We start from the raw sequence: 14586 nt of genomic DNA, 5'->3' as shown, positions 1-14586 counted from the left end.
TATCTTCTATCTATCTATCTATCTTCTTCTTCTATCTATCTATCTTCTTCTTCTATCTATCTATCTTCTTCTATCTATCTTCTTCTATCTATCTTCTTCTATCTATCTTCTTCTATCTATCTTCTTCTATCTATCTTCTTCTTCTATCTATCTTCTATCTATCTTCTTCTATCTATCTATCTTCTTCTATCTATCTATCTATCTTCTTCTATCTATCTATCTTCTTCTATCTATCTATCTTCTTCTATCTATCTATCTTCTTCTATCTATCTATCTATCTTCTTCTATCTATCTATCTTCTTCTATCCATCTATCTTCTTCTATCCATCTATCTTCTTCTATCTATCTATCTTCTTCTATCCATCTATCTTCTTCTATCCATCTATCTTCTTCTATCCATCTATCTTCTTCTATCCATCTATCTTCTTCTATCCATCTATCTTCTTCTATCCATCTATCTTCTTCTATCCATCTATCTTCTTCTATCCATCTATCTTCTTCTATCCATCTATCTTCTTCTATCCATCTATCTTCTTCTATCTATCTATCTTCTTCTATCTATCTATCTTCTTCTATCTATCTATCTTCTTCTATCTATCTATCTATCTATCTTCTTCTATCTATCTATCTTCTTCTATCTATCTATCTTCTTCTATCTATCTATCTTCTTCTATCTATCTATCTATCTTCTTCTATCAATGAGTGGCAAGTATTGGCCCTTCTAATAATAGATTATTAGGAGGGCCAATACTTGCCACTCATTGATCTCACCATGTCCATTATGCTTATCAGAAAAACTAGGTTTAAAGACAGGGATTAATTATTAAATATTAAACAAGAAACTGCTATATCCTGCAAACATTTCAGAATACACGCACTTAAAGAACTCTAAATTAGTAGACCAGAACAACTATGAGTACAACTAACCCCTATCAAATAACCCCCCCACAAAGAGGATAAGTGAGGTCGCAATTATGATCATACCCGTATGGATTACATAAGTCGCTTAATATTCTACTTCATCAAGCAGTTATAATATTACTAACCTAAATAAGTACCTGTATGAAGGTATATTTTAACCAAGCGAGTAATAGATTGTTTTGGGTGAACCTCGTAATAATGTATGCATATGGGTATTTTTGGGTGTATGCATGTATGGATATATGATCTTTATATACCTGGGTAGGAAAATTAATTTAAAAAAAAAAAGGATAAATGAATAAATAGATGAAAGAAAGTAAGGAATGAAGGGTGAATGAAAGAAAAGGGGATAAAGAAATTAGGGTGAATAAACAAAGATGAAGGTAAGTACTACAATATATAAGCTTGTATACTCAGTTTGTATAACCTAAATACTCTGATTTCTGTCATGTGTTATTATATAATATTATTATTGTATCGTTATACATCTTATGTATATCTGCCTAACCATCGAAAGAGTGCTTGCTTAATATGAAGATAGGCCTATGAACTTAATGCTGAATTCAATATAAATTTTTACATAGTATAAATTTTTACGTAGCAAAAAAAACCTACAACTTAGGAAAATGTAATAAGCGGGTGGGGCCATGAAATATAACTATGCGTGTGGAGTTTGATAGTAAAAGGGAATTTATGTAGTAAATGTATTCATGCCTGTTTCTACTTTAGATGTATCATTTGGTGGCAGGGTACATATATATATATATATATATATATATGTCTATATTTGTGTGAGTATATATGTATAAGTGTATTTTATGTATGTTTGTATATATATATATATATATATGTATGTATGTGTATCTATATATCTGTGTGTATGTTTGTATATGGATGTATTTGTGTATGTATATATATGTATGTATATGCATATATATTTCTGAACTATTAAAATAGGCTGTCTCGTATATGATTGTTGTAACAATATAGATTACAAGAATGTATGGATGTCCAAATGTTGTTTATATGTATGTTATATATATGTATGTGTGTGTATATATATATATATATATATATATATATGTATGTGTGTGTATATATACACCCGACTGGAATGTAGTAGCATACTATTTCATATATGAAGGGGTTAGCACGCTACTAAAGTAAAGTAAAATGCCATTATTTGTCTCTGTATGTGTGTGTGTATATATGCGCGGGTGTAGCAAAGTGTAGGCGTTTATAAGTATATTGATATATTAATATATATATGTATAGGTGAGGTTTAGATAACTTTCGTGTTTTATGTTTATTCATATTTTGTTTGTTTATTTGTTTTTATTTTTATTTTTATTTATTTTTTGTTTTGTTTTATTTACCTTATTTTAATTTTAACTTTATTCCTGCGTAGTTTAGAGTTATTGCCTAGTTTCAGTACGTGTGTTGTGAGTAAAATAAAAGCGAACAGCATAGATTCGCTTTTGAATATATGTATTAACGTGAGTGTGTGTGTGTTGCATGTATGTGTGTGGATGGATGTAGATTGAAAGGCACCGGTCAGTACTTAGTGACCATAGCTAATGTTCTTAATTTACAGACTCCAAGACAAAAAAACTAAATTCTCAAGTATCTTATGCCATAAAAACCAAAAGATAGGTTGGATGGGGGGAAAGGGGAATATGAAAAAGATGTTCATTATCTTCAAAGACCTCACTTGTCCTCTCACCGTTTTTATGACTCCCACCCAGGTTACATTCTAACTTGACAAACGAAATAGGAAAATGTATTTGGTTGAAATATCACTTTCGACAGTAATTCTTGGCCTGAAGACGTAATCCCCCCAACGCGGGTGATTACAGAAACATGTATGCACATATGTAGCCATTAATGTTTGTATAAATAAAATTAATATATATATATATATGTATAAGGAATGAAAAAATACCAGCGGTGGTTGACGTTATGTTTTGAGAAAAATAGAAAAACCGAATGAAATTATTAAAATAATCAATTATTTTAATAATTTCATTCGGTTTTTCTATTTTTCTCAAAACATATATATATATAAATAAATAAAATGAACTCTTTTTTTTCCCATCTTACTTTGACTTTAATAGGATTGGGAATCTAGACATTTTATGCAGATGGACTATGCACAAACTGCATCACGATATCTGAGGTTTGTTATAGGCATATTAGCTGTCCACTCTCGCAGATCGGAGCTCCCTATATTATATCTGGTGAGAGTTCACTGCCAAAACCGGTTACAATCAATGGAAGTAGTAAAGTTGTCTCTCTTTAAAAAATTCATACTTCCACTGCCACTCATTTGCGCCGTCTGTGACCATTCACAGGAGACAAATAAGGACGAACGCTGGTTTAGGTTTTCATAAAAACTGGACTGCAATTTAGGTGAAACGCACCACACTAACTTTTACATTAGTTAAAAATAAACACAAACCAAAAAACTTTACATTTCCTTACAGTACATTAAAACTTATGATACTTCAATTCCGTTTTATTTTGCATTCTTCGGCAATTACAACATCGTTTTCTTGGCTTTTTGGTGGGGGGGGGTTCCATGTATCTTCCCTCTGTTTTTCGTTTTCCCTATCTTTCCCTTTCTCAAATTTATTTCTTCTCTCTTTCTGAGTTTCCTCTCTTTTTCGGCAAGTTCACCACCGTTTCTTTTCATTTCTATTTATTTATTTATTTTTAGTTTTATAAACTATCCTCTGTTTCTGTTTCTACAAACTTTACATTTTTATTTATTTCTGTTTTTCCTCTTCCTTCCACAACTTTACCATCGTTTCTTTCTTTGTGATACAGCCAGATTTTTTTAACACTAAAAAAGAAAAAAAGAAATTACATGGATTATTTATACGTTGTTCACATTTATACACTAGGAAATATAAATACATTACTGACACGTTTTCCACATTTTTACACTTCTACAAACAAATTACAAACAGATTCTTTCCATTTTATTTTTATTTATTTATTTATTTTTTCTGGAAACCATATATTACATGATTTTCGTTAGATTTCTTTTTGTTCCGTTCTATTTTTCTGCTTACATTTTTCCTATCTTTCGGGAAAGTTTGACATCGTTATTTTTATATATTTTTTTCCGTTTTATTACGTTTGGTCCAGTTCGATTTTTCTTTTTTCTCTTTACGTTCTTACAAACTTTCTCATAAGTTTGACATCGTTCTTTTCTTTGTGTTTTTTTGTTTTTTTTCTTTCTGTTCCCACAGTTAGATATTACTTCTCCAGTCAATATAATTATACCATCGTAATTATCGCATTTCGTAATCTAAAATATCAATTTTACACTGAAAACCGTGCTTAGTTTTACATGGGTCGCATTTTTACACTAAGACAAATATATTGATTACTTTTTTTTCGTAGTTTCACACTCTTTCCATTCTTATTTTTTTATAAACCATACATTATATCGTTTTCATTTTATTTCGTTTCATTTTGTTCCCTAAGATTTTTCTTTTTTCTGTTTAGATTTTTTCGATCTTTGTGGACAGTTTGACATCGTTATTTCTTCCATTTCTTTGTACCATTTACTAATTCATTTCCGTTTTATTTCGTTTCTTTACGTTCGAGTCTTCATTTTTCTGTTTATATTTTTCCGAGCGTTCGTTCTTTTCTTTCCTTTTTTTGGGGGGAGGGGAGCGCAGTTTCCAAGTTTAGCATTGTTATTTTATTTTTTATTTTATTTTATTTATTTATTTAGTTTTCTTTTTTTGGAGGGTCGATTTGGAACACATTAAACTATGACTGATTTCATGCTGACTTTCTTCTATTAATATAGGCACCGCCAAAAATGGCCGCAAAATCAAGTTGTTGTTGTTTTTTAAAACTAAATTACATTTATTACAATCCATTATTTCTGAGTAACTTTTTTTTTCCAGAAAGATAAAACCCTGAATTTTATCATATAGAAAACAGAATAATGTAAAACTTTTTCTACTATTTTTAATTAAATTTTAAATGTTAAATTTTCCCAAAAAGTTAACAATTGATATTTTTTGTCTTGCACAAATAACGTACTTAAATATTTAAAAAAAAGGGTTTTTGAAATAATTTATTTATTCATTTATTGTCTAACTAAGATTTAGGATGATTTTCTAAGAGAATATGCAAAAATATTATAATATAAGTACCTGAATGTCAAATAATTCCACTTATTCATATAGGTAACCAGACATTTCGCGTCGCCGTAGAGTTCAGATCGACTTTGTTTACGTTTTCTTTTGATTGAGACGAAAACTATGGAAGACCAAACAGGCCAAAAAAACTTATTTTTCAGTGACGAAAATTTCAATGTATTATTAAGCTGAGGCTGGCCAGTACCAGATGGGTGACCATTTGTATGAGTTTGGTTTTTAATGTGTATGTGTGTGGGGGCCAGGCTCCCCAAAATGGGGGGAGGGGGCAATTTAAAGCAGAATAAAAAAAAATTATTTCAGCGCGTTTGGTCCACCGTAGTCGAAAGGCGGCAAACGTTTTCAAACGAGATCGAAAAAAATGATGCTATTTTTAACACAAAGGGCACAATATTTATCGAATTTTTTTTTTTTGTATCGATTATTCAAAGCATGCTCTGTTTAATAATGGTCATGCATTATTCGGCTCGCTAAAAAAAAATTGTTAATTTATTTATCAAAAATTTTAAAATGGCTTTTTTCGTATAAATATAAAAAAATTTTTTTTTTTTGTTTTGCTTAACTTAAATTAATTATTTTACTTAACATATTCACCGAATTTCACACTTCAAAACTCAAAAGCGGGATAATTAAACACAATCGAAGTTCTGATATTCAGACGTCAAAATAAGGTATGCAAACAATGTTTTTTTGTTTGTTTTTTTTTAATCTATAATTCTGTCCCTTACAACAACACAATATGTTTTGTTCAGTTTCAGATGATTATTTTAAGCATATTTGTTCCCACTTCAAAACAAGGGGGGTTTTGTAAGCAAAAAAAAATATATATATAAATATCGTTTATGAAAAATAAGTACACTGTTATAAAGTTCATTCTTCTCCTAATAATCGCTGAAAATTTCGTATTGATCGGATAATTACCTGATTTTTGGTAGATTTTTAAAAAGACGGTCCGTCAAAAAGTACTGACCTGCCCCCCCAGTTTTGGCGGTGCCTATATTAATATAAGGAGGCTGTGCTGAAATAAAAGCATTTGGAAACATTGTTATTTACAATGCTACTCTTAATATTTGCAGGGGATCTTTCTTAACAAATATATTCAACATCAAATTAGATTTTCTCATTGTTTATACGATCCCGAGCAACGCCGGGTAGCCTCGCTAGTATATATATATATATATATATATATATATATATATATATAATATATATATACAAGCAGTTCAGCCCGGCTTTGCTCGGGCCTATGTACTGTTCATAATTTGCCTAACGTATAAATACACTTTATGTAAAATTTCAAATGCGTAGACCAAAATTTATCTGAGTATTTTCGTAGAGATCGCAGAGAACATTTTTTAAAATTTTGACCCCAATTTTGACCCTTAACATTTATTATTTTTGTCTCAAATCAAAATACAAAGTTTGACCTATGCCCAAGTTACCTACATCTCAAATTTTAATTGTTTTGACCCAAAATAGACGGAGGAATTTGGTAGAGTCTGAAAAGGTCAACTCTTCAACTTTGACTTTTTGGCATCCAAATTTTCGCCTCAAAACTAATTAAAATGCTTGCCGCATGTCTGAATACCCGTTATGTATGAATTTCAAATGTTTAGATCCAAAATTGGCTGAGTAGTTTGCTAGACACAGCAAAGGTCAAATCTTTTGAACTTTGACCCCTCAAATTTTCGACCCAAACCGATTAAAAAGCTTTCCCTATCTCTGAATTCCTATTATGTAAAATTTCAAATGTTTAGACCAGAAATGGGCTGTGTAATTTTATAGAGACAGCAGAGGTCAATTTTTAAAAACTTTGACCCCAATTTTGACTTTTTAACATTTATTGTTTTGGGCTCAAATCAAATTTAAAAAAAAATGGATCCATGTCCAAGAAACCTACATTTAAAATTTCAAGTGTTTAGACCCAAAAGTGACAGAGGAGTTTGGTAGTTTTCAAAGGTCAAATCTTTGAACTTGGGACCCCTTGACAGAAAAATTTCTGGCCGAAAACCGATTAAAAAGATTTTCCCAGGTCTCCATACTCCTTATGTCAAATCTCGAGTCTCTAGAATGAAAATTGACAGAATTATTTGGTAGGGAAATGTATACAGACACACACACACACGGCCAGACATCTTCACTTATATATACATATACTAGCGTGGGTGCCCAGTATTGCACGGGTGTTTGGAGGTGTGTGTTGAGCAAAAAAAAAAAAAAGTAGTAGTAGGAAGGCAGGCTCGAACTCCTACTGCGAAGGAGGAAAAGAATGGGGGGGAAAAACGTGATGTCTTTGCTGTTACGACCACTGCCAAACCGGAAGTGACGTAGGTTTAAATTAAGGCTAGACAATCGAAAAGAGGGGATGACTTTCGGAAATATCAGTGAAAAAAATGAACCCTCCCTGTAGAAAATTACCCAGTTGAGGGGTGAAGAATTAATGTTTTTAGCCAATTTTTCAGTATTTGTCATCTGAAGGGTCGAGCTACAAAACGATAGTGATCTTGTGAAAATCCGTCGCCTCTGTCGAAAGTTTTAGGCAGACATGCAAACATACATACATATATTTATATATTTGTAGCTCAAATTTTCATCCCAAACTGATTAAAACCCTACCCTATCTCTGAATACACTTTATGTAAAATTTCAAATGTTTAGATCAGAAATTGTCTGAGTAATTTGGTAGACCACAGAGGTCAAATTTTTAAAACTTTGATGCCTATTATGACCCCTTAATATTTATTGTTTTGGGCGAAATCAAGTTATTAAGTTAGATCCATGTCCAAGGAACCTATATCTAAAATTTCAATTGTTTATACCCAAAATTGTCGGAAGAGTTTGGTAGAGTTCTCAATAAATGCTGGAGTCCCTCAGGGGTCAATCCTGGGCCCAACTCTCTTCCTGATCTACATCAATGACCTCCCTAAACACATACTTAAATCATTCGTTGACATCTATGCTGATGACACGCCCATCTACGGCAACACATCAAAGGCTGTAAATGACAAAGTTCTCTCTGATTCTCTCTCCTCTGATCTTGAGCGCGTGGTTCAGTGGGGGAAGATGTGGCTGGTTACCTTTAATGCATCCAAAACCAAACTCCTATCCTTGCATCATCAACGCTCTGATCCCCATCTGGCATCAATTGTGATGGATGGCTCTCGTCTGGGGGAGGCCCCGTGTTTTGACAAGCTTCTGGGTTTGACCTTTACTCCTGATCTGAAATGGAACACGTACATCAAGTCTGTTGCCAAGGTCGCTGGAAAGATGGTGGGATCCTTCTACCGCTCCAGAAGATATCTCACTACTGATGCAATTCTCTATCTATAGAAAAGCCAAGTAGGTCCAAGGATTGAATACTGTTGCCATATCTGGGCAGGAGCTGCTAAAAACAGCCTATCCTGCCTTGACAGAGTACAAAATAGACTTCGTGGCTTAGTGGGGGATGCCCTTTTCTCTACCCTGCAACCTCTCTCCCACAGAAGAGACGTTGCAAGCCTATCCTTGTTTTATCGTTATTTCCATGGCAGATGCTCGTTTGAACTCCAATCTCTAGTCCCCCCTCGCCAATCTTTCACGAAAAACACCCGTCTAGCTGAATCCACTGTGAAAAATTTCCCCCACTCTATATCTGTGCCTAAATCAAAACGTGGATTCCATGAACAAAGCTTCTTTCTTAGAACTGCATGCCTGTGGAACTCTGTTCTGTCTGCCTGCTTCCCACCGGACTACAACTTCGATGTGTTCAAGTCCAACGTTAACAAATTCCTAATGAACCGCCCCCTTAAGTAAATACTTCATCAAATCTCCACACTAACGTAATGTACTTACAATAACCCTTATCCCTGAGTGGCTTCCGGGCCTTGAGAAGTGGTGATCACTGTAAAAAAAAAAAAAAAAAAAAAAAAGTCAAATTGTTGAACTTTGACCCCTTAACGGCCAAATTTCTGGCCGAAAACGGATTACAAAGATTTTCCAAATCTCCATACACTGTATGTCAAATTTGCAGTCTGTAGACTGAAAATTGACAGTTATTGTGTAGGGAAATGTATACAGACAGACACACACACACACACACACACAGACATGTTCACTTTCATATATATATATATAGATATACTTGCATGGGTGCCCGGCCTTGCCCGTGTGTTTGAAGGTGTGTTAAGCAAAAAAAAATAAATAAAATAAAAATGGTAGTAGGAAGTTAGGCTGAACATGTATGCAAAGGAGGAAAAAAACGTTACGTCTTTGCTGTTAGGACCATGGGCAAACCAGAAGTAACATAGATTTAAATTAAGGCTAGACAATCGAAAAGAGGGGATGACTATATATATATATATATATATATAAATATCGGCGAAAAAAATCCACCCCTCCCTGTAGAAAAGTGCCCAGTTGAGGGTGAAGGAATTAATGTTTTTAGCCAATTTTTCAGTATTTGTCGTCTGAAGGGTCGAACATAAAAACGATACTGATCTTGTGAAAATCCGTCGCCTCTGTCGAAAGTTTTAGGTAGACATGCAAACATACATACATACATACATACATACATTTATATATTGGTAGCTCAAATTTTCGACTCGAACCGATTAAAAAGCTTGCCCTATCTCTGAATACACTTTATGTAAAATTTCAAATGTTTAAACCAGAAATTTTCTGAGTAATTTGGTAGAGACCGCAGAGGTCAATTTTTTTTTTAACTTTGACCCCTTATTATGACCCCTTAACATTTATTGTTTTGGGCTCAAATCAAGTTATTAAGTTAGATCCATGTCCAGGAAATCTATATCTAAAATTTCAATTGTCTATACCCAAAATTGTCGGAAGAGTTTGGTAGAGTTCTCAAAGGTCAAATCGTTGAACTTTAACACCTTAACAGCCAATTTTCTGGCCGAAAACAGATTACAAAGATTTTCCCAAATCTCCATACCATATCAAATTTCGAGTCTGTAGACTGTAAATTGACAAAGTTATTATGTAGGGAAATGTACACAGACACACACATGCACACACACACACACAGGCAGACACTTTCACTTATATATATCTACAATTATATAAATGCAACTTTGTCTGTGTGTGTGTGAGTTCGTTTGTTATAGACTCAAAACCGGCTGGACCGATTTTTAAGGAAATTTCGCACAAAGGTACTGGCTGTGCCTGGCAGTGTTTTTAACTTGGTTTTGCATCAAAATGTTTCGAACAAGTATCGGCAACAAATATTCGCTATGTATTATTGTATGTATGCAAATGAAAATAACAGGCCATTTTTTTAGTTTGTTGCCTCGCGACACGTCAAACCGACGCTAACACCGTTATTTATGTTATGAAATATTGCATACTACTACTACTACCCTACAGAGCGCATGCTGAGACGCACACATGCACACACGACTATTGTTCTGGTAGTTTTGCACAATTGGTGGGGGTTTGCAAGTATTCTGTACTTTCACCTAACAATTTAATTTTTTCCTTTTATAAAAAGCAATTTTTTTTTTTTTTTATTCTATTTTTTAAAGTTTTTTTTTTTATATATATACACAAAAACACATTGTTCCCAAAACCTATACCTAATTCGTAAGTTAGGGGTACGCTGAGACATGCCTCGCTTTATTCTCTGCATGTGCACCAAGACGGTAATTATTACAAGAAATCTGATGCCTTATAACGGTACAGTTTCATTAAAAGAAAAAATATTAATATTACAAAAAACTTATTCTTAAAACATTTTTTCATTCCATTTGTTTGTTGAAGAAATTTATACAATTTATACAATACCCGTAACTAAAATCTGTCTGACGTCACTTCCGTAAACAAAGGGAGTGCACATCTTCAGCATTACCCAAAAAATATTACTAAACTTGAATTTAAATTCCAAATTCTTTTAAAACAATATATTCCGATATTACACCATGCGTGACTTAACGGAATGCACAAATATCACTAAAATTGAATTAAAATTAATTGCCCTTCAGCGATACATTTTTATTAAAGAAAAAGATTATTATTAAAATAGGTCATTGTTAAAGAAATTTAGATTATTGTTAAAAATAAAATAAAAAACTTTCTGATTATATTGTTTTATTTCGAAATATAAGTTCAGTTATTTGTAAACTGAACGATATGCTCAACTGTTTCCATCGTTAATCAAAACGAAACACTCATCATAACAACAATGGTTTTATTGTATTATTTCTTATACATTATTTAAGAATTTATGAACACTTATTTAAAATTCTCTCTTTTCTCATTAAATCTTCTCATAAATTTCGATTGAGATTTTTTTCCGAAATTTTATAGTTTTACATATTTATTTTATCTTACACTTCATAAGCATAAAAAAGGCATTAAATCAACCACCGACGAAGGTCGGGTAATACTGCTAGTTGCATAATATTATTTAATAAGCAAAAAATTGCAATATTTATTTTATTGCATATTAGTTTGAAATGAACAATGCACTACAATATTTATTTTACTGCATATTTTTAGTAAGGCAAAACATTGCAATATTTATTTCCTTGAATAATATTTTTAAATGTACAATCCATTGCTATATTTATTTGTTTGGATTATAGTTTAATGAACAAAAACATTGTAATTTTTAATGAACAAACAGATTACAATATTTATTTCGTTCCATATGTGTAATATAAAAAAGCATTGCAATACTTATTTCGCTACATCATATTTTAAATAAACAAAAACACTAATATTTATGCGTTATTTTTTCATTACATAATATTTGATGAATTAAAATCACTGCAATATGTATTTCATTATTTGTTTCATTATATAATATTTTTTAATAAACAAAAGACTGAAATATTTATTTCATTACATAATACTTTTAATAAACAAAAACACTGCAATATTTATTTCATTTCATGAAATTTTTAAAATGAACAATGAATTGTAATATGTATTTCATTACATAATATTTTTAATGAGCAATGAATTGTAATATCTATTTCATTACATAATATTTTTAATGAAAAATGAATTGTAATATGTATTTCATTACATAATATTTTTAATGAAAAATGAATGGTAATATTTATTTCATTACATAATATTTTTAATGAACAATTAATTGTAATATGTATTTCATTACATAATATTTTATATGAACCATTACACAATATTGTTAATGAACAACGAATTGTAATATGTATTTCATTACATAATATTTTTAATGAACAATGAATTTTAATATTTGTTTCATTACATAATATTTTAAATGAACAACGAATTGTAATATTTATTTCATTACATAATATTTTTAATGAACAAAGTATTGTGATATTTATTTGATTACATAATATTTTTAATGAACAATGAATTTTAATATGTATTTCATTACATAATATATTTAATGAACAATGAATTTTAATATGTATTTCATTACATAATATTTTTAATGAACAATGAATTGTAATATTTATTTCATTACATAATATTTTTAATGAACAATGAATTGTAATATTTATTTCATTACATAATATTTTTAATGAACAATGAATTGTAATATGTATTTCATTATAAAATATTTTTATTAAACAAAATATAATATTTATTTCATTGCATGATATTTTTCAATAGATAATGAATTGCAATATTTATTTCATTAAATATTTTTCAATAGACAATACAGTGCAATATTTTATTCATTACATAATATTTTTAATGAACGGAAACATTGCAACATTTATTTCATTTCATAATATTTTTAAATTTAAAATGAACAAAAGCAATGCAGTATTTGTTTTATTACATAATATTTTAATTGAGAAATTCAGGAATATGTGTAAAATTTTATTTTCAGCTGGAATTTGAGAAAGAGATTTACTACATTCAACACATATTAATGTTAATTGTACCAGTCTATCTACTAAGATTGGGAGGTAAGTGATTTTGCTGTTTGTTAGATCACACTTGTCTTCATAAAAACTGAACAACTGAGTTATTTTGATGTTTTAAAGATCAGCTTCAAACAACATTCAATATATAAAATGTGCAAATGTTAAAATGGTAGATTTTATATGAGAGCACATATATTTTGTCTTCACCAGCTGATGCTCACTACGTTATCTTCTTGCTGTTTTTTTTATGTTATTTTAACCTCTGTGAAACTGCCCTACTGACAATCACGAACCTTGATTCCAGTAAAGCAACTGGCCCTGATGGCAACCAATTATAGGGTTGAAAAAGCCTCAACCAGAACTTGACCCCATACTTAAAAAACTGTTTAAGTATTGCCTTAAGGAGAACACACTGGAAAACCTCATCAGTATGCCCTGTATTTAAGAATTCAGGTGAAAAGTCATCGCCCTCTCAGTACAGACCAATAAGTCTCCTGTGTGTCATAAGTAAATTGCTGGAATCCATATTAAATAGAGAAGTAGTCAACCACATCAGCAGAAATAACCTTCTTAGTGACACACAATATGGTTTACATTTTGCCAGATCTACAGCAGATGTGCTAACAGTTATATTGCATAGGATTAGTGAATCTCTCGACAAAGGCTTCCTTTCTAGGGCAATTGATCTTGACATATCAAAGGCCTTCAATAAGTTATGGCATAAAGGCCTGCTTCACAAGATTTCCAGCTACAATATAACTGGAAATGTTTTCTCAATTATTAAAGCATTTCTCTCTGATAGGCTCATAAGAGTAGTGGTTGATGGGCAGAAATCATAGGTCCACAGTATTAATGCTGGAGTCCCTCAGGGGTCCATCCTTGGCCCAACTCTCTTCCTAATCTACATCAATGATCTCCCAAAATACATACTTAAATCATTCATTGACATCTATGCTGATGACACGACCATCTATGGCAACACACCAAAGGCCATAAATGACAAAGTTCTCTCTGATTCTCTCTCCTCTGATCTTGAGCGCATGGTACAGTGAGGGAAGAGGTGGCTGGTTACTTTTAATGCATCTAAAACCAACCTCCTATCTTGACATCATCAACGCCCTGATCCCCATCTGGCATCAATTGAAATGGATGGCTCTCGTTTTGGGTAGGCTCCATGTTTTGACAAGCTTCTGGGTTTGACCTTTACTCCTGATCTGAAATGGAACTCATACATCAAGTCTGTTGCCAAGGTTGCTGGGAAAATAGTGGGGTCCTTCTACCGCTCCAGAAGATATCTCACTGCTGATGCAATTCTCTATCTATATAAAAGCCAAGTATGTCCAAGGATGGAGTACTACTGGTACATCTGGGTAGGAGCTGCTAAAAACAGCCTATCCTGCCTTGACAGAGTACACAATAGACTTTGTGTTTTAGTGGGGGATGCCCTATTCTGTTCCTTGAAACCTCTCTCCCACAGAAGAGACATTGCGAGCATGTCTTCGCTTTATCGTTATTTCCATGGCAAGTGCTCGTCTGAACTCCAATCTTTGGTCCCCCCTCGCTAATCTTTCACGAAAAACACCTGTCTAGCTGAAACCACTGTCAATAATTTTCCCCACTCTTTA

At 31.9% G+C, this 14586-nt stretch overlaps 1 protein-coding gene across 5 annotated transcripts in view; it reads left to right on the top strand.

The window, feature by feature from the left end:
• Window positions 1-14586, top strand: part of LOC145291323 (transmembrane protein 164-like) — a 244579-nt gene that overhangs the window by 132620 nt on the left and 97373 nt on the right. For all 5 annotated transcript variants that reach the window (XM_080137070.1, XM_080137069.1, XM_080137068.1 and 2 more), the window contains one exon: window positions 12925-13003. In XM_080137070.1, coding sequence (XP_079993196.1) covers window positions 12925-13003 — 79 coding nt within the window. The remainder of the gene's footprint in view (window positions 1-12924; window positions 13004-14586) is intronic.

This window comes from Euprymna scolopes, chromosome 12, assembly GCF_053919585.1.
Source record: "Euprymna scolopes isolate OS-2025 chromosome 12, ASM5391958v1, whole genome shotgun sequence".
Lineage (NCBI taxonomy): Eukaryota > Metazoa > Mollusca > Cephalopoda > Sepiida > Sepiolidae > Euprymna > Euprymna scolopes.
Note: the sequence above shows the minus strand (reverse complement) of the source record. Positions and strands in the feature narration are given on the sequence as shown.